Consider the following 22,224-nt stretch of genomic DNA (forward strand, 5'->3'; position numbering starts at 1 on the left):
TATTGAGGTTTTGTGTGAAGAATTTTGACCGTGGTGACATCTGTGTGTGAAACTTTTCTTTAGGACTGTAACAATACACCGAGGTTAAGATTAGATTAGTATCTCGATTTCTGACTAGTGCTGGGCGATACGGCAGAATTTTGATATTACAATTTTTTCTAACCCCAATGGTGATATTTGATATGACTCAATATTTATTGTATTAAAGTTTATAAACGCATAAAACCACGGTAAGTGAAAGTGCGTGATATAGAAATACCTATAGAAATATGAAATACCAATTTGAAAAGTTATATATATTTTTTTTACATGATTTATTTTAAAACAATACACATATTTAAACATAATATAATGAAATAGAGAGAGTGCAAGAGCAATGGATAAAAAAATGGCAAACATTTCTAAATTAGAAACACATACATTACAAAAAATAAGATATTTGCATCCTACTACCCAGACTACCTGTACTATCAATTGCCTTAACTGGTTTAAAAAAAATAAAAAGGTATTGTCCAATAATGAAAAATTACGAAATAGTGGGACCGCGAAACATGAACCGCGATATAGCAGCGTTTTACTGTATCCTGTATCGATACTGTATCGTTACAGCCTTACTTTTCTAACACCCAAAATGACAAACAGTTTAGTTTTTACTTCACACCCGAACCATGCCGATCACCAGGACAAGGCACAAACAAGCATGACCTACCTCAGTGAGGTGTGGGTTGGGATTGAATCCACACTGGTTACACACAGTGGCCTTACACTGGGTGCAGGTGTTGTAGTTGGGCACAGCTGGTGGGTTGGAGAGCTCTGTGGTGGTGCACACTGGACACAGTTTGCTCTTTGGCATGGGCGCGATCTGTGGCACCGAATAGGGTGAGGTGGGCGTCATGCCGCGGTCCGGCGACACCGACGGAGATCGACCTGTCCTGGAGCCACCTGGACTGTTGAAGTCAACTTGGAGGTTTCGACGGGAGGCGTGCTGGCCAGGACTCTGTCCTGCATGGGCTCCCATTCCGGTACCAGCTGGACTGTGACTCATTCCGTGGCCGGAGCCCTGGCCGGTGCCGGACCCCTGGCTTGACTGAATGTGACGGGGGGAGGTTGGAGTGTCATGGGTGGCCAGGCGATAGGGCTCACCGCTTCTAGAGCCTATTCCACCTCCAGTAGCCATTCCTCCTCCCATTCCGCCTCCCATTCCACCTCCCATTCCACTGCCCATTCCGCCTCCCATTCCTCCACCCATCCCACTTCCCATGGCACCCATTCCTCCCATTCCTCCCCCATGAACTCTTTGTTGCATGTCAGGCTTGGGGCTACCCATCTGACCCATTGGTCCCCTGGAAGAAAGGAAGAGAAAGAAGAAGAAAATTAGAAAATAAATCATCATCTTTACCTTCCATTGTACAAATGTATATTCGAATAACAGTTTGTAGGTACATTTGTGTAATTGCAAACCATTCAGTGGTTGACATACAGTATGTAAGTCAACATTTCAACCTGCTGCTCGCGCAAACTGTTTTATTATATTAACCAGCAAAAAATCCAATGCCTGCGCTATTTATACATTGCCTGAAATTAAAAGAAAACCAAAGCGGAATATGTGGTGTAAACAGACACATCCATTTTTGGTGTGATAATCCTTTTTCAATTTTCTTCTGTAACTCTGTATGAGAAACTGATTAATTAAACTTTGTCATGGTCTGTGTTTTGGTTTGGGTTGTGTTTAGTTTTGTTCCATGTTTTCCTGTGTTCCATGTTTGTCGTGTGCTCATTAGGTTGTTGTGTCCACCTGTTCTCGTCTACTTTGTGTCGACCAATCAGCTCTCTCCAGCCACTCGTGTCTTGTCCATGTGTTCCTCGTTGTCTCGTCAATTTGTTTATATTTAGTTCCCTGGTTTCTTTCAGTTCTTGTCGGTTCATTGTCGTTGTCACATGTCTTTGCCATGTCATAGACGCCAGTTGTATTTATCATTGTGATTAAATATTATTATTTTGAGACTCCCGCACTCCTGCCTTGCCTCCCTGCTTCCCTGCAATTGGGTCCACCATGTTCTTGCCTTGCGTTCCTCGCCTTCGCCCTTGGTACAGGATGAATATTCAGAATCCTGAATGTCAATGTTTGGTTGCCGATCCCATTATCTTCTTACAACCAGACAGACAGAAACAGTATTGAAAAAAAACAACAAAAATAATTAGTCCAGGGTGCTGAGGAAAGCTGGGAAGGACCTTAAAACAACCACAAGCAGCAAGCAATTAAAGTGGACATAGTCTACACACACAACAGCCTCCTCCTCCAGACTGTAAGAACACACCCGCATACACCAAGACACAAGCTGAAAGGTGAAATGTAATGTATTCATGAAGTTCTTTTTTTATATATATTTTTTATTTTACTGTATTGCCAATGAAAAATATATGTGCACCCTTTATAATGGCTTATAAAGAAGAACATTTACTATAATATATACTAAGAAATATATATAAATGTGCCAAAAGGGTAAATTATTTTTTAGTATAGAATTTTTTTTTAAAAATGTAGTTCAGTTATAACAACTTCATTTCATTCGATACCCTTGTCATTATATTAAAACAGAAATGATTGTCTGTGTGAGAGAGTTAATCATTTATTGTGGTTGTAGTTGACAAGGGTGTAAAACTGAGAGGTGTTTGTAATTATTTAGCCATTGAAGAAGGGTCAAATCAATTATAAAAAACATACTGTATTGGAATGTTGTCTTGGAAAGATAAGTTCTAATTCAAAGAAATGTCATTTTGATGAGGATCAGGAAATACAAATCAATACTTTCAATCTTGTTGTTTGAGTTGTCTTTGATTACAACAGTGTTGGTTTGATGAATCGCCAATTTGAAAAAGTGTGCCGACAAACAAATGAGCAATGTTGATTTCATGCATTCCGGTGTCACAGCCGAGACATAAAAATCCCTTGGTCTGCTTCTCCTTTCTCAAAACGGGAATGAAAAAATGTCTCTGAGTTGGTCTTCTCTAATCTTACTGCCATCATTCTTTGATATTCATTTATCCTTAGCTGTCATCTGCCTCACAGCTCTGAGGACCCGGGTTCAAATCTAGCCTCGCCTGTGTGGAGTTTCCATGTTCTCCCTGTGCATGCATGGGTTTTCTCCGGGTACTCCGGTTTCCTCCCACATCCCAAAAACATGCATCGTAGGTTAACTGAAGACTCTAAATTATCCATAAGTCTGAATGTGAGTGTGAATGGTTGTTTGTCTATATGTGCCCTGTGATTGGCATCCCCCCCCCCGGAGTTCCTAAGGACTCTGGATGTTGTGGGGCTGTCCTGGCAGACACACCTGTGCAACATCGCGTGGACATTTGGAAAATGCCAAGATGGCTCCTACTCGTGTGGATGCCTCGGTTACGCGCTCTCTAGTATTGTTTTTGTGTTTTTCGTTCATCTTTGGAGACATTACACGACTCACTTACAAAAGGGGAGACTTGCTAACCATCAAGGAGGCTACTCCGGACTTTCTTTCATCAACTTTCGCAAATCCGCTCAGTTTTTTCCCTGAGTTACTCACCAGAGCACCGACCGCAGTCTTTGGCGCATGGAGGCGGAGGCGACGCCACAGAGGGAAGCGAGCCGGCATCCAGGTGAAACTCAGCAAGAGAGGATACAGATTGTCTATCCACCTTGCGAATCTCGGTTCCCTACCCAACAAAATGGACGAGCTTCATCTTCTAATAACAACCAGTAAAGACTTCGGACGTTCCGCCGCCATGTGCTTTACAGAGACTTGGCTTTGTGAGGCTGTACCCGATGGCGCCGTCATGCTTCCCGGCTTCCATCTTCACCAAGCAGACCGCCACATGGAATCATCGGGAAAACAAAAGGCGACGGATATGCTTCTATATCAACAAAAATTGGTGTACGGACGTCACGGAGCTCAGCACACACTGCAGCCCGCATTTGGAGTCGTTGTTTTCGAACTGTTAGCCATTCTACACGCCTCGTGACTTCACATCACATCGACTTCGCTGGTGTCTATATTCTGCCTCAAGCTAACACAAACGGCACACTGCTAATGTTCGCCGAAGAAGTAAACGAAATTGAAAAAAAACACCCGGACTCACCCCTCATTATTCTCGGGGACTTCAACAAAGCTAAACTCAACCACGAACTCCCTAAATACAAGCAGCACATCGACTGTCCTACCAGGGAACATTTTAGACCACTGCTATACTACGCTAAATAACGCATACTGTGCTATACCTCGTGCAGCCCTGGGCTCGTCTGATCACTGCTTAATTCACTTAATACCGACATACAGGGAAGAACTAAAATGCGCGAAGCCTACAGTGAAAACAGTGAAAAGTGGACCAAAGAAGCAACTTCAAAGCTGTTTAGACTGCACAGACTGGCGTGTCTTTGACAATTCAGCTGACAGCCTGGATGAATATAGGGACACTGTCACATCCTATATCAGTTTCTGTGAAGATGTGTGTGTACCAAACAAGGTATTTCGCATATTCAACAACAACAAGCCGTGGTTCACTGCAAAACTTAAGCAACTTCGCCAAGCTAAGGAGGACGCATATCAAAGCGGGGACAGGGCCCTGTATAATCGAGCGAGAAATCAGCTGACTAAAGAAATTAACATTGCAAAGAGGAACTCTGCAGCAAAGTTGGAAAAACAGTTTAGCGCTAACGACTGTAAATCAGTCTGGCATGCATTCCAATCGCTGACCAATTACAAGCGACGATCCCCCCAAGCTGAGAACAATAGCACACTAGCCAACGACTCAAATACCTTCTACTGCAGATTTGAAAAGGACACTTTCACACCCAACACCCACCCAGCCACACCACCGACCACAATCACACCTCTGACTTCTGCGTTAACCATCCATGAACAGGATGTGAGACACATTTTCAAACAACAAAAGACTAACAAAGCAGCAGGCCCAGACCATGTGTCCCCATTCTGCCTCAAAGTCTGTGCGGACCAGCTCGCTCCAGTCTTCACACAGATTTTCAATAGATCTCTGGAACTGTGCGAAGTACCATCCTGTTTCAAACATTCCACTATCATTCCAGTCCCCAAGAAACCTACAATCTCAGGTCTAAATGACTACAGGCCTGTCGCCTTGACATCTGTGGTCATGAAGTCCTTTGAACGTCTCGTGCTGGACAACCTCAAGAGCGTCACAGGTCCCCTGCTTGACCCCCTGCAGTTTGCCTACCGAGCGAACAGGTCTGCGGATGTTGCAGTCAACATGGGACTGCACTTCATCCTAGAACACTTCGGTAGTGCAGGGACCTACGCGAGGATCCTGTTCGGGGACTTTAGCTCAGTGTGCAACACCATCATGCCTTATCTCCTTTCCTTCAAGCTTCTCCAGCTCAGCGTCTCACCTCCCATCTGCCAGTGGATTTACAGGTTCCTGACAGGCAGGACACAGCAGGTGAGGCTGGGGGAAGCTACCTCATCCACATGCAGCATCAGCTGTGGGGCGCCCCAGGGTTGTCTCCTCTCTCCGCTGCTCTTCTCTCTCTACACGAACCACTGCACCTCAACGCACTCCTGAAGTTTGCAGATGACACCACTGTCATCGGCCTCATCAAGGACGGCGACGAGTCTGCATATCGACAGGAAGTGGAGCGGCTGGAGGTGTGGTGCGGCCGACACAACCTGGAGCTGAACACGCTAAAGACTGTAGAGATGATCGTGGAGTTCGGGTGCCATCCTTCGCCGCAGCTGCCCCTCACGCTATCCAGCTGCCTTGTGTCAACTGTCGAGACCTTCAAGTTCCTGGGAATTCCCAGTCTCTCAGGACCTGAAGTGGGCGATCAACATCAACTCTGTCCTCGAAAAGGCCCAGCAGAAGATGTACTTCCTGCGGCTTCTGAGAAAGCACGGCCTGCCACAGGAGCTGCTACCACACTGCACTATTTGCATATCTGTTGTTGACCAATACTGGCCACTCATGCCAGAGTAGCATCCGCGCCACTTGCACACTGACTGAGGAGTATCTGCAACATTTGTAAAATCAACATTGTCCCAGATTATCGCACTACTAGTCACTGCATACATTCCTTGAAGTCTCGGCGCCCTTTGCACAATGGTCAGTGCACCGGACTACTGCTATATTAGTCATTCAAAGTGCTCTAAGTGCATCTTTTTGAACAATTGTAAAAAAAATAATAATAATAATAATTTGTACCGCCATTACCAGATAACTAGCAACCCTTTATTGCTCAGTGACTGTTTTTGTCAATGTCTTTGTGTCTCAAAAGTGTTCTCTGTCAATTGACTGTTGTCGTACGAGAGCAGCTCCAACTACCGGAGACAAATTCCTTGTGTGTTTTTTGGACATACTTGGCAAATAAAGATGATTCTGATTCTGATTCTAAACCTGATTCTAAATCTGATTCTGATTCTGAACAATGCCTCTGAATTGCCAGACCAAGGTGTTGGCCCCCATAAGGGGGACCGGAGGGTGTGTTCCAACAACAACTGGGGGATCACATTCCTCAGCCTCCCTGGTAAGGTCAGTTCAGGGGTTCTGGGGGGGGAGTAGTTTGGTTTTCGTCCTGGCCGTGGAACAGTGGCATATCTGTTGTTGACCCATACTAGCCTCTCATGTGCTTGTGAAGTATCTGTACCATTGGCACAATTGACACTGTTCCAGATTATCACACTACTAGTCACTTTAAACTGCGTACATTTCTTGAAGTCTCTGTGCCACTTGCACAATGGTCATTGTACCAGATTATTGTCATTTCAAACTGCTCAAATTTGCTAGAGGACTCTGCATCATTTGCACAATAGTCAAATATATATATATATATATATATATATATATAAAATATATAATATAAAATATATATCAATTGACTGTATATATATATATATATTGACTATATATATTGACTATATTGACTATATATATATATATATATATATATATATGCGGCACGGTGGACGACTGGTTAGAGCGTCAGCCTCACAGTTCTGAGGACCCGGGTTCAATCCCCGGCCCTGCCTGTGTGGAGTTTGCATGTTCTCCCCGTGCCTGCGTGGGTTTTCTCCGGGCACTCCGGTTTCCTCCCACATCCCAAAAACATGCATTAATTAGAAACTCTAAATTGCCCGTAGGCATGACTGTGAGTGCGAATGGTTGATTGTTTCTATGTGCCCTGCGATTGGCTGGCAACCAGTTCAGGGTGTACCCCGCCTCCTGCCCGATGACAGCTGGGATAGGCTCCAGCACGCCCGCGACCCTAGTGAGGATAAGCGGCTCAGAAAATGGATGGATGGATGGATATATACATATATATATATTGTATCGACATTACCGGTAAGATTTCATTGCTCAGTGACTCTCCATTCTATGTTTTTATGCCTCAAAAGTATTTTCTGTCAAATGGCTGTCTGTTGTCGTACAAGAGCAGCGGCTCCTACTACGGAGACAAATCCCTTGTGTGTTTTTTACATTCTTGGCAAATAAAGATGATTCTGATTCTGAGCTATGCATGCTTTGTGTGCATACTGTTTCATGTGCACATTTGATGGAGTGACGCAACAAGAAACTCAAAGCTCCACTGATTCAGGAAACAGAGTGGTGGTCGAAGCAGACAGAATAAGAGGCTTAAAAAGCTGGTGATGGAACTGCGGTACAGTGGAAAAAGAATAAGCTTCAGTGCAAGGCTGGGAAAAAAGAGTTAATGACTTTAAAACTTAAATGCTGCAGCAACATGTCTCCACAATCTATTGAGATCCAATACAAGAGCTGTAGCAAAGATTCTGTAGTTATCATTGTTTGGCAATGGAGCATCATTCTGCTCACAGCTCTTGGCATTGAGTAGGCGGCTAGAGGTTCGGTGTGAGCAAAGTAAACACAGTGATGCCGTCTTTGCTGTCTTTTACTCTGTGTATAAAATGGGAGAGGAAATGAGCAAGATGTTTATCTGCTTTAGTGGCGCTGCAGCTGCTTCAATTGATCTTTCCAATCTCACTTTGCTGCATCAGCTGATTCATCTACTGGCTAGTGGTTACACAGCCTCGGAGGAAATAATCCATGAATTCATGTCAATCTTGCATTGGTTTTACATGGCTGTGGTACCATTTTATACATCTAATTTACAGTAATGCCTTTCTACCTAAACCTCTCTAGTGACTACAGAAAATTTACAATGACCATGGAAGATCATTTGGGTGTAATGTATGCACAATACTCTACATCATGATGGTATAATGACATTATATCTTGTACAGGGCTGCATATATTGTGGTTGTCGTGAGAAAGTATATGATACGGGTAGCAACCATATCATGTGCATGTATACTGTAAGTATTACTATTGTATTGTTTATTCTTTGTTTAAACATGGCAATTAGTTTTCAGCGTTACTTAGCTAAAGAAACCCGATAAATCATTTAATAAGAAAATTTTTTTGCTTATTAAATATACTGCATTTTCTGCACTTGATGAATACTACATTATAAACTCAGGTTATGTTCACACTATTTTGCCCAATGTGACAAACAGTATATCTGATTTTTTTTTCCATATCAATGTGAACGGTACAATTCTGATTTTTTTTTTATTTCCAACCCAGGCCACTTTCATATGGTGGATACATGCCACAGAACAGCAACGGCAGAGAACGGAGCAGAAAACAGTCAGTGATGAAAAGAAAATGCTTTAGAACTGATAAATATAAGAAAATGTTGGCTCCAGTTGCACAAAATCGTTGAAATTGCAACAAATGTGTCATGAGGCCCATTTTTAGTTCCGTGAACACAGTGCCTTGTGTTTGCGTGGATGCACAATGTGACGTCCTGTTTTGTCACAAACTTATTTCATCCACAGTAGAAGTCGCATTTGTTTTTGTAATGTGAACGACTACATAAAAAGATTGGATTGAACAAAACAGAATTGGGCATCGTGCCCTGTAGTGTGAAAGCAGCCTAATTTGTTATAAGAATCTATGCATGATATACAAACGCACTGGAACATCAATGGTCAAACAATATCCAATCCAATATTTTGCGCAATTACCAAATTGCTTCTATAACACATGAAGGTAATTAATCAAGAACAGGGTGTCCCAAAAGTCACTATACACTTCTGTTTCTCTGTTTCATTTAAGGTATCATTTAGATAGACATGAGGTCAACCGCATTTGACAGCAAAGGCTTTGCAGCTTTTCCGATATCAAGTACCTATATCATTCTCTTGCCCATGACTCACCAATTGACACTGGAGCAGCGCTGTGAAATTACCAACTGGCAGAGGTGGGACCAAGTCACTGCTTTGTAAGACACTTTGTTTGCCCTCAAGTCCCAAGTCAAGTGCTACACTTTGAGTTTTTAGTCCTTTTTTTTTACCAACAAAATAAAAACATAAATATAAAATATTTTTAAAAATTTTATATATATTTTAATAAATGTATATATATATATATATATATATATATATAAAAGATGTCTATATTATATATTAAATGTATATACAGTATTTAATATATTTTAAAATCCATATTTATTTGTCAAATACATTTTTAAAACAAGTGCATTGAACTGTTATAAGAAAACTAGGCTGCTGATTAAAATCTTTGCACATTGAAAGCCAATCATAAAGGGGGGGGGGATTATTGTCCCTTCAAAACCGATTGATAGTAGGTTTTCAGTTATTCTATGAAAATTATATGCTATGACTTGCTTTTTCTCACTTTATTTCTGAAGTGGCGGCACGGTGACTGTCTGGTTAGAGTGTCAACCTCACAGTTCTGAGGACCCGGGTTCAATCCCCGGCCCCGCCTGTGTGGAGTTTGCATGTTCTCCCCGTCCGTGCCTGCGTGGGTTTTCTCCGGGCACTCCGGTTTCCTCCCACATCCCAAAAACATGCATGAATTGGAGACTCTAAATTGCCCGTAGGTATGACTGTGAGTGTGAATGGTTGTTTGTTTGTATGTGCACTGCGATTGGCTGGCAACCAGTTCAGGGTGTACCCCGCCTCTTGCCCGATGATAGCTGGGATAGGCTCTAGCACGCCCGCGACCCTAGTGAGGAGAAGCGGCTCAGAAAATGGATGGATGGATAGATTTCTGAAGTGACATTAAACAGACCTGCCACAAATAAGAATTTGGATCCAGTAGTGCTACAATTAGTAATCGAGTATCCTACTGACAATTCTATAGGAATAATCAAGTATAAGGAGAAAATATCTTTTTGCTTGGTTAAAGAGCATTTATGAATACACAAGAGAAAATGAAACCTTTCACTTAATAATGAACGACCAATTGGTTTCCTCTTTGATCATCAATATTTTTCTTAAATTCACATTGTGCATATAGCAGGAAACTGCATTTTCTTGTCTACAAACAATTCTAGTGAGGCAATTTCAAACATAAATATGAATAGGTTTCACTTCAAACTTTGCATTTCTTGTGAATATCAAAAACATAAGGCATTAATTTAAAAAAAAGAGGAGCACAAGTTTTTCATCTTGTAATAAAGGTAAAATTTTATGCAACTGCGGTATCTCAGTTGGAACACTAGCGGGCACTACATAAAAAATATTATTCAAAAAGAGGCGAAGAAGAAAAGGACATGACGAATCAAGAATGTAGTTTCAAGTCAAATAGATGCTAGCTGCTTGCTGATCAATTGGTAAATCAAGTGAATAATAAAAAAAAGAAATACAGTACAAGAGTGATTCTTGAGAACACTACACTGACTAAACCAGACTGTAATGTACAGAAAGCCCAGACAACGCACAGCCGGCCTGCCGTGTAACTATTTGCGTGATCACTCACAAAGCTAGCAGCTAATGCTAACGCTAACAAGCATAAGCGGCGTCAAGCCGTGCGATTCCCACAGTGCAATGTGGATTAAAAAAATTTTTTTCCAATAATTAACGCCCTTATTGTTACGTTAAATGTTGTCATTTCTGTATATGTTAAAAGACAAGTACTAACAAGTACTAAGTACTAACTAAGTACTAACAAGTACTAAGAACACTTCAATCTCACAAATAATCATTAAGACCATCAGCATTATGTTGTCACCTATCATATTTTCTTGTTGTAAAACAGTAAGTTGCGCAAATAAGCTTTAGAGAGAAAAAGCTACAAGGTGTTGGTTTCTGTGATTTAGTCTTCAAAGTCGCAACTCTTTTCAAGTCAGTGGGTTCAAGGCAAAGTGAAGTCACGAGACATTGCTGGTCAAGTGCAAGTCGAGTTGCATATTGTCGTTGAGTCTAAAGTCATCAAATTCATGACTCGAGTCTGACTCGAGTCTACACCTCTGTCAACTGGCAATAATTGTTTCTGTCCCTGACTGCAGTTCAGTTTCAGTTTGAGAAGCACTGCCCCAACATATAGTACAATTTATACTTTCCATGGAAGGTTTTTCGAAACAGAATCTATTCTTCATAAACCACACAGCGGAAGGACTGCTACGACCACCACTAATGAAAAAGCACCAGACGTTTGTGCAAAGCCATGGAAAGTCTACTGTATCTAGAACGCTGCACTAGAACTCAGCATCCACAAAAGCTTGATTTAGCGAAGGCTGATGGAGAGTGATCAAGCTTTATCCGTACCGACTCCAGGTTGTTGAGCATCATAATCTTCTGATTGAAGCCTTTAAACAACCTAAAGTCGTATGCTTACCAAAATGGTAAAGCCTGATGGCCTCACGTGATGCCTCAAGCGTGGATTTTTGGCAAACCCTGTACACAAAACACTCCACCTTACTGGAAACAAACAGCTTCAAAATCTTCCAAAGTAGTATCGAAAATTACATCTGCAATCTTGCCATGACAACACCAGATCATACATTTTGTTGATCTACTCTAGATTCACCTCCACCATGCACTAAAGCTCAAAGGCAAGGGGTATGGTTTTCACTTCTGTTAGTTGGCAACATGGATCAACACTGTTGCTCTATGACTACAATGCTGTTTGAATGAAAAACTAGAAGCTGATGACGCCGTGCCTCAGGACAGAGAATTTACAATTTAAAAAATGCATTGTAAGGATGGTGAAATTGAATCAATACTCTGAATTAAGTCTAAAAAGCGTATTGAAAAGTAAAAAAAACAAAACCACCTGCAAGATCATTCAGACATGCTGTTTTTTTGCAACGCTAGCGAAAAATAATTGAGCAAAAATGCATAATAAAATACAAAAGCACCTCAGAATGAATTGCGCATAATGCCCAGACATTCATCCAGACCATTCATCCAGGCAGCAATTACATTATCTGGAAAAACAACATTTGCACATTTGACTGAAGCCTGATGATTTACAACACAAACAAACAGGATGACAATTTTGCGAGCCAGCCTTTCACAGAGAATGAATGAGCCAGGCGGGCACGGGCAGTATGACTCAACCGGTTTGGACCTTGAAATAAAAAGCCATGACGAATGGAGGCAGGTGTGAAAATGATCTCAGTGCAGTGCAGCAGAGTGAAGAGAGCGACGGCCTGGAATAATGATCGCGCTTGGCATGCAACGCTATACTTGAAAACCGACATCCCTGTCTATCTGTGCCCCTTGTGCATCATCATACTAAGTTTACAGGTATGATATGTCACCGCCATATACTACAAGTTTTAAAGCACAAGACACAAAACATTCCATGGCTCTGCTGTCCCTGTTTTTTTCTACCTTATCAATGATTGACTTCACCTCTCTCTATTTGCATCTTTTTCACGTCGTCTCGTCAGCTGCAGGGGTTCAAATAAGCGATAAGCCTATTATGACAAAGTAAAGAATAGAAAATACAGATATGTATCTGTTTTCAAATGTAGAGCATATGAGGAAGAAATTGCGAGGAAAATAAGTACAGATACCTGCAAAATCATCTTCAGTACAGCAATGAAGTAATTTTACTTACTACTTACTTACTTACTACTATTAATACTTAATTTGCACCATTGATTGTGGGCTAGTTTTCAATTAATGGCACTACTCTCTCCCATTCATGGTGTTAAGTGTGATCCAGGATGTCAATCAGAATCAGAAACAAGCAGACAGGAGACTCAGCACCCACTGAAAAACATGGACGTGCTACACCAAAGCACAGCAGAGCCGCAGGCCTTGCAGACAGCTGCTCACTTTACTGTAGAAACACTTGCCTGTTTGTCCAGTTTGCAGCTTTTACCTTTTATTTCAATCTTTAGAGTCCAGTAAAGAATTTGCATGTTAAAATGCCGGCTGGTATTGCCGGCTGGTAGCCGGTGGCTACTCAAATATGAATGTTTAGTCAGTGGAGGGTCAGCAAAGTGATCAAGTGGGATGGAATATAACTTTAATAGTGCAGCTGGACATTTGGGGTGCTTGTATTGTATTTACACTAGTACCTCCAATGGTGTTCCATGGCACTGGTCAACATTCGATGACTTGACTTGCAAAATAAAATGCCCCATTGAGAGCCATTATATTTAGATTTACAGTAAAATGTATCCATCCATCCATTCATTTTCTGAGCCGCTTCTCCTCACTAGGGTCGCGGGCGTGCTGGAGCCTATCCCAGCTGTCATCGGGCAGGAGGCGGGGTAGACCCTTAACTGGTTGCCAGCCAATCGTAGGACACATACAAACAAACAACCATTCGCACTCACATTCACACCTACGGGCAATTTAGAGTCTCCAATTCATGCATGTTTTTGGGATGTGGGAGGAAACCGGAGTGCCCGGAGAAAACCCACGCAGGCACGGGGAGAACATGCAAACTCCACACAGGAGGGACCAGGGATTGAACCCCGCTCCTCAGAACTGTGAGGCTGATGCTGTAACTAGTCATCCATCGTGCCGCCCAGTGTAATTTAGTTGTATTGTTATGAGTTACAGTCTAAATTTCTAAATTATCACTGGTAGTAACTGTACAGACCATGTTTTAAGTAACATTTTAACATCATTAACTCTCATACAATCACAGGCAGAGGTTAACCAGTCCAATATTAGTAAAGGTGCATCTCACTAAATTTGAATAATGAGAAATGTAAACATTTACATTTAAATCTAAACATTCAGTAATTCAATTTAAAAAGTTAATGATACTTTTATATCATACAGATGATATGTTTGTTTTTGTTGACTTGGTTTTGATTAGATTTAGTTTGTTTCAAGTTTTGTCAAGTTTTCCTGTATGTCTTGTCTGCTTGTTTTTGTTTTCATCTTCACCTGTTCTAATGTTTTGTTTATCTTTTTTCAGTGCAGAGTGAAAGGGGCACAAACAGTGCTGCACCTCTTGAGATGGGGATGGGGACGGTGCCTTGTTCAAGGGCAGCTCGACAATAATGATTAAGGAGATTAGGGTCTCCCCATGACTAGTTGCCATTTTTCATGCCCTGGTATTCAAATAAAATCAGTCAATTGTTCACTGTTTCGTTTTGATTGGAGACACTTTATATCAATGTACCTACAAGTGTTAGAACAGAATTGAACTGTCAATCATTTCTAACACAATCAGACAAGCCAGCATGAAGCTGCACTTCCTCTTGGAAGATTCTGAAGACAAATCCCTCATATAGCGCAAACCTTTCAGCACATCCACCAAAATGACCTATTTTTTAAAGCTCCCATTTTACCCCCAATTTCACGCCGACTGCAATAACATTCCGTTTGTGTGGCCTTGGTGGTGCCAATCCTTCCACAATAAAGGGAGACGTGAGCGGAAAGTGCCACTTAGCTGCCAGGAGGCCAACATAATGTGCTCCCAAATACTCTTTGTTGTTGGTTTTTTTTCTGTTTTTTTTTTGTTTTTTTTAACTCAACTTGAGCTCCGTGGATTGATTGTGCACTTTTGACTCAAGGAGGATGTTTACTACATTTTCACGCAGGGATCTTTTGGCAAGCAAGGCACATATGACCACTAATTAAATCTATTATCTGGCTTTAAGTGTAGATTTTTTTGCTTGCGTGAGAGAAATCCAATGAGCCAAATGCATGGTTGCAGGGGTCACACTCCACTGCCCAATAATGCAATGCATAAAAAATTATCTACTTTATTTGTACCTAGAAATGTAAATGCAGTGCATTTATAATACATTGTGGAAAATATTAAAACAAACAAGCTGCACAATTTAAGTACCTCGTAAGACCTTCAATGAAAAACGTGCCACAACAACCCTACTGTAGATTAATAGCACAGATAATCTTCAAAATCAATTCTTTATGTTTATCCAATTGTTAATACACGAGTATTTAAAGGCTCTTTAACCAAACAAAAATATACAGATATGTTTAAAATTTAATTATAAATATCATTGTTATCCATCCATTTTCTAATTCACTGTTTTACAAGCAGAAAAACTGATAAATAGTAAAGTGCATTATGATTTCTTGATTAAGCTTTATTTCCATTCCTGGACAGAAAATGTTTTAGTGGTCTATCATTTGCTCACTGTCTTTTCTTGCTGATAAGCGATTGTATGTAAGGTATTGGTTATGGATTTAGAATGCTAAATTGGAGGTTGAAGATTTTTTTTTTTTTTTTTTTTTTCATCTTTCACTAAACTGCAGTGAGGGATAAGGGACAGAAAGGGTGGAAAATTAGTGTAATGTTGTGTAAAAGCAAATAGATGACACACACAAGCGGTATAGTGACGATGTTGGCTGTGTACTTTCTGAGCTTTAACAAAGCGTACATGCATGTGAACACGTGGTATATTCTGGTTGACAACATAATGAAAAAACACGGCTGACCTTCACAACTGCAGCGAGGCAGAAAAATAGCAAAGCACAGCGTAATACACTCTGAAACGAATATGGAAGTCGCAGGAAGTTCACACACTTCTCTGTGGACACACTGTGTTGCGCATTTTCTGAGGTAAAGTATGGAACAATCACAAACTGCGTAATTGAAACGGACGACCGGTTAGAGCGTCTGCCTCACAGTTCTGAGGACCAGGGTTCAATCCCCGGCCCCGCCTGTGTGGAGTTTGCATGTTCTCGCCGTGCCTGCGTGCGTTTTCTCCGGGTACTCTAGTTTCCTCCCACATCCCAAAAACATGCATGGTAGGTTAATTGACAACTGTAAATTGCCCATAGGTGTGAATGTGAGTGCGAATGGTTGTTTGTTTGATTGGCTGGCAACCAGTTCACGGTGTACCCCGCCTCCTGCCCCATGATAGCTGGGATAGGCTCCAGCACGCCCGTGAACCTAGTGAGGAGAAGCGACTCAGAAAATGGATGGATGGAATATGGTATTTTGGTATTTTTTAAAGAAAGACATTTTGTAGCTTTCTATTGCTACGGCTACAGTACATTTGCAACTTATTGTTTTACTGCAGATAAATATGACAAGTGACTTCATAACTGTTCATGAGCTCAAAGTGTCCCACATCATCAATGCTAATGGGAAGTTTGTTCTTCCGATATTTTTCCAGTTGGACACATTCTGACAGAGGACTTGACCAAAAGGTCATTCTTTCACACACTACCTTAAGTGGTGCTTTTATTTTTTTTTTAAAACTAATAATCATCAATGAAAAAAATAGCAACACATAAATCTACAATAAATGTGACAGTTAAATAAGGTATACATTCCAAGAGCCACTGTTTCCATACACAGAAACGACTTGCCTGTGTCAACCTGGGACTTGACTCGGGACTTGAGGGCAAAGACTTGATCCTTACTTGTGACTTGCAAAGCAATGACTTGGTCCCACCTAGCTTAGCTGTACTAAAACATTCACAATCACTTCATTTTTTTTTTTTAATCGTCCCAAACCTGTGTATGAAACTTAATGTTTGACCAGTGAGCTAAACTGTTAAATTCGCTTACTTGTCTTTGTGAGTCATGTAGCGACGTTGCTGGTGTGTCTTTAATGCGCTAGTTCCAAACCATGCAGTTTGCCATCCTTTTTTTTTTTTTTTTTTTTTTTTTTGCAGACTTCATCGAGAACATAATCCTTGAATCTTAACCGTAGGGCCACCCTATGGAAGATACTTTTCATACAGGCAGAAGTGTCACCCTGCTAACACATTGCAGCGAGCCTCTTCAGCAATAGCTTGGTGATTTCAAGGTGCAAATATACTTGACACTTTTAATCAGAATAAAGTGTTTTATGTCTGTTTTTTTTTTTACATTATTGGCTGATTTCCTTTTATACTTGAATATACAGTGTTGTTAGCCATTCTTGCATGTCTTAGCTGCACTTTTTGGGTGATGACCTGCAGGTGAGACCAACATTTCTGACACTAGGCAGCACATTTTTCTCTAGAATGCCTTGATGGTCTTAAGACCACCTACAAAAGTCGCCCCCTCAAACCTGACTGATCTTTTCCATCGTCATGCTCCCACTCACCACCTCTGTCCTGCTCATGCTAACCTTCTCACCTTAATCACCCAGACAAAGTATCACGCTTTGGGGGACACAGTCTTTGAGCTCGCTGCCCCAACCCTCTGGGACTCTCCACCCCTTGACAAATGCAAAACTCTGACACGCTCACCTCTTTTATAAGTCAACCTCCAAGATTGCTTCGAGGCTCTCTGTCTTGGAAGTAGAAAAGCAGCCCCAGAACATAACCAAGTATCCTCCATGATTAAAAGGATGTACATTGTTTTTTCTCTATCTCCACTTTTGCACCTGTAACCATAGAGCTATTATGACTTGGCAAAACGCTCATCTGTGGGACGTTTTGGGGCATGTCACTATGCAGTTTGGCAAATTCCAGTCTCTCATGTTTTGTTTTTGTTTTTCTTTAATGGAAGGTGTACATATACCAGTCCAGCAAAAAAAGCCACAATTCATACTGATGTCAAGATTTTCATTTGATTTCTCCTTCTCCACCAGTGATGTTACAAAATTACTAGACACCAGAAATACTACAAGTAAAAACATAAGCCTGAATGAGTCATTGAGGCTAATGCTAACACACTGTACAATATATAACACATGAAGCGTCCATTGTATACCCAAAGCATATTGTAAACAACATGGAATACAGATAAACAAAAGCACAATTACAGTGTGCACCTCCTAAACACAGTGTAAATGTCTCTGTCCATCTACCAAACTATTTTCCCGCTTCTTACCCATAATTCCACAGTAGGCCTTCACAACCTCAAAACAGACCAGGGTCATGTGACCACACACTGTCAAAGTAAAATGGCTTCACATCAAGGTTTTTAAATATCACAACTGAATCCATTTAGCATTGCACGTTTTACACAAGTTATTTATAACATAAACCCTTTTCAGTCTCTTATTTATGGACTCTCAGTCAGTTGCATAAGTGTACTAACAAGTTGTCCATGGTTTTATGTGCACGCCGCAGTGAGATATACACAAATGCATACAACAAAGTACACAAAAACCATCTTGGCATGTATGAGTTGAGTCAGATGGAATATGGACATGCGAAGCTACAGCCAGCGAATGTTCTGTCCCATATGTTTGCGTTCTCTCTCTCTCTCTCTCTCTCTCTCTCTCTCTCTCTCTCTCTCTCTATCTCTCTTTCTATCACCACTCGAAGTCCTTTTCATTGCGCCATCTGGACATCAGTGCTCTTCATTCCTTTCTTCACTTTCTCCCTACACCAATCCAGACTTCACACATTCGTCTCATATCCTTTTTTTGTTCCTCTCAGGTATTTTTAGCATGTGCAGCAGTAAATTAGGGCTCCATTGTATTGGGCTTTTGTGCACTTGTCAGTTTTGCCCAAATTGCTGCTAATTGGAGCATTTTATTTTGAACATGTAGAATGGTTAGGGGAAAAAACAAGAAAGAAAGAAATAAAGTGCTTCATTGCATGTCCTCGAATGGGAGATGGGAGAAGTGTAAGCATATTTCATACTAGCCAACTTAAAGTCATTTCCAATTGTGTGTAATAAAGTAGAACACATTACAGTATATCGTGACTTTTATTCATTGCAATAATATCGATACTTGTGAATATGTAAAATAAAATCCAAAATGTATATACAGTACAAAATCTTTTTTTTTTTTAAATCACAGTACATTATTAGTAATAAGTGATTGTATTGCCATATACTTTATCAGCATCATAATAATTTAGTTGGATTTATACCAACAAGTAACACTATGAAGTGTATTTTTAAGTATTGATATTAAAAAAAAAATATTTCATGCCAGAAATATAATATAGTGACTAACTCCATAATATTAAGGTCATTCTTTTTTTTTTGGTGGTAAAATACAGTGTTTTTGGCCTAGAATGCCTGCCATGTTTGTTGAGTGTATTACGTTCCTGTACAGTCCTTGAATAGTGAGTCTTTGTTTTGGAAATGTTAATGAAAAATTACATAGTTTCCATTTAGAACATGAGGTCAAACTAAGGTGTTTTAGCCTTAAAAATGTGCTAATAATATTTATTTTTCAGATGATAGTTTGTAGGCCTATATTTTCAATGGTCACAGTGATTCAATTGTGTTTTTTGTTGTTGTTGTTTATATTTAGCCTTTACAACCCTCCCTTTCTCCCACCTTTCTATATTTCTATTCCTTTTAGAGAGTGGTCCATTCCATAGACTCGTCCCCCTTTTATCCGCATTCACTACACTGAACCTTTCAGCTCTCTTTATATCTCCATCACGCTCCTCTATCCTTAGATCTTTGCACTTTAGACTGTACATGTCCAGTATAGTAGCAGTGAGGTGGATCCAATTGCATGTTGCTTGTGATTGGTGGAAAAACAGAGGCAGGGTAGAAGTGAGGCTACTGCAGCACATGCGATTGCACTAACAGGTGCAGACTGACACAGTGGTTCTATATCACATCCACCAGTTTACAGTATGTCACATTGCCATTGTTGTTATTACCGGTGTACACATTAACAGAAGGAAAACGTAATGATATTCATGCACATAAATGACACACAATGTATGCTAGAGGCAGCTATTGTTAATGCTTTTGCACTACAGTACTGTCATAGTGTGTACGAAGTGTATCAGAAAAGTCCCAAGATTGGTGTCGCAAAACATATATTTCAATTCCAAACTACAAGCTACAACTTTTCCACTTCGAAGTAATCCCCCTGGAGTCTACCTCACTTTTCCAGGTTTCTCTTCCACGCCTTCATGCACTCCAAGAGGGATTCTTCCGAAATCCTTCGTAGCTCTGTTGTCATGGCCATCTTCATGTCGTCTACGTCTTCAAAATCGGTCCCCTTGATGACGCCAGGTCGGGTGAGTTGGGGGTTTGGTCCAGCACAACGATGTTCTTCTCTGCCAGGAACTATCGGAGGCTCAGGGTATTGTGAGCAGGCACATTGTTAAGGTGGAGCACGCCATGAGTTGTCCAGCAACAACTCTGACCTCTTCTCACGCGCTGAATGACGCAAACTGCAGGATCTTTTTGTAGACATTCTGGTTGATCGTCTGGCCTACGTTGAAGGGGAAATCTCGTAGTTTCTAGTTTTGCTTTGAAATGCTGTATAACATTTACGACATCAGTCCTTGACTGTTTTCATTTATGTGCATTGTTCCAAAGAGAATTTACTGTAATTAGGACTTTGCAACCACATTAACGTAGGTTAGCGCATTACACCTTACACCAGGGCACATACAAACAAACAACCATTCGCACTCACATTCACACCTACGGGCAATTTAGAGTTGTCAATTAACCTACCACGCATGTCATTTTTGCAAAAAAAGTCAGTTCCTTTTCTTTCATTTTCATATCTACCATCCTGTAAAAGGATTGCTCACAAATATACTTTGTAACAAAGAGTATGAGTATGTGAAAGACTCTGCAATTGTGTGATAACAAAAGGGGAGAGCGTTATTTTTCTGAAGCATTGTCACGAATCATATGAGTGGGGTGAACACAATGGATGCACACACACAGCGAGGGTGTCTTGACTTCTGCTGAACCCCCGAGACTGATTCAACAAACCCCTGGGGTTCCATCCAACCCAGGTTAAGAACCACTGCTCTAACCACACGTCTGAGGCGTCAACAAATACAGTGCAGCTCAGCCTCTGGCTAGCGCAAGTCCTGAACACTAGTGTTGTGCAAAAACAACTTTCAGCGGCATTGGAATAGCTTCTCCCAGGCTCTTCAGGTCGAGCCAAAGCAATAACAAATTCCACTTAATTTCATTTTCTACTTGCACTGATAATGTTCATCCTCTGATTTTTGAATAAGGTGCTTTGAAATGCACTTTGAACATGTAGACATTCGTATTTTTTTTTAAAGGCAATTCTTCGAACAATACATTTTCTTTTTTGTTCTTCTATAAAAGTGGGTAACGACTTTGTGACAATAGGAAAGTGTGGGTCCCAGGGTAACAACAGTTGAGAACCACTGCAGTCTAAATTGTCCATAGGAATGAATGTGAGTGTGAATGGTTGTATGCAAAATGCAGTCCACGACCTAGACTACAGGGTGTACATCGCTTCTTGCCCAAAGTCAACTGGGATAGGCTCCAGCTCACCCGTGACCCTAATGAGGATAAGCGCTATAGAAAAGAAATGGATGGATTGGTATACTGACACACGGTCCAATTACGTTGTTGGCTCCCTTTCTGTGTCATACTCCCATTGTATGACCACACGAATGTCGCTGGAGGGAAGGAGATGGGCAGAGTGATGGAAAGAAGAGCAACAGAAGAGGACAGATAAGCATCCTCCGTTCAGAAGGGCGCTCAAATGGAGAGAGAGGGAGGGATGTGCAGGCATTGCAGATGAGAAACGAAGAGGGGGCGGGGGGTGTATATATATATATATATATATATATATATATATATATATAGTTAAACACGCTGTGCATGTGATTCATTCTGTTCACATGGCCTCTTATTCCAGCGTTATCGATGATGCACTGCACAAACCTTTATTCCAACCCATTTAATAAAAGCAACACAGTCTCAAATGGAATAGTACACCTTCGATGCCTCCGCTGAGCTGTCGGTTATTAGAAGGCAGCTTAAGCTGTCATCATGCCTCCTCTGAGTCTCTATGTTATATAATGATGGATATGCCGTGTCGCCGCTCCTATATGCGCGACAAGGGGTGGGAATCAAATGTGCACACGGCGTGCCCTACATGTAACTTGACCTGCTTATGCATTATTTCTACACAATGTCAGACAAATTGTGCAGGAGCAGGATTTTTTAATTGCATCCTACTATATTCCTGGAAATACTATGTCATTCATTGGACAATATAGCTCATTTGGACATGAAATATTTGCAAATCTCTTATTTCCATCAGTCATATAGGCTGGATGGGGTGTGCAAGCCAATCTAGCTATT

General features: G+C 41.0%; 1 protein-coding gene across 6 annotated transcripts in view; it reads right to left on the minus strand.

Moving 5' to 3' along the window:
- bsna (bassoon presynaptic cytomatrix protein a) overlaps positions 1–22,224 on the minus strand; it is a 132,034-nt gene that overhangs the window by 108,794 nt on the left and 1,016 nt on the right. For all 6 annotated transcript variants that reach the window (XR_009768799.1, XR_009768795.1, XR_009768801.1 and 3 more), the window contains one exon: positions 710–1,343. Coding sequence is in view for 2 of the 6 variants with exons in the window: in XM_061680022.1 (XP_061536006.1) it covers positions 710–1,343 (634 nt within the window). In the remaining 4 variants the exon portion in view is untranslated. The remainder of the gene's footprint in view (positions 1–709; positions 1,344–22,224) is intronic.

Source organism: Phycodurus eques, chromosome 1 (genome assembly GCF_024500275.1).
Source record: "Phycodurus eques isolate BA_2022a chromosome 1, UOR_Pequ_1.1, whole genome shotgun sequence".
Taxonomy (NCBI): Eukaryota; Metazoa; Chordata; class Actinopteri; order Syngnathiformes; family Syngnathidae; genus Phycodurus; species Phycodurus eques.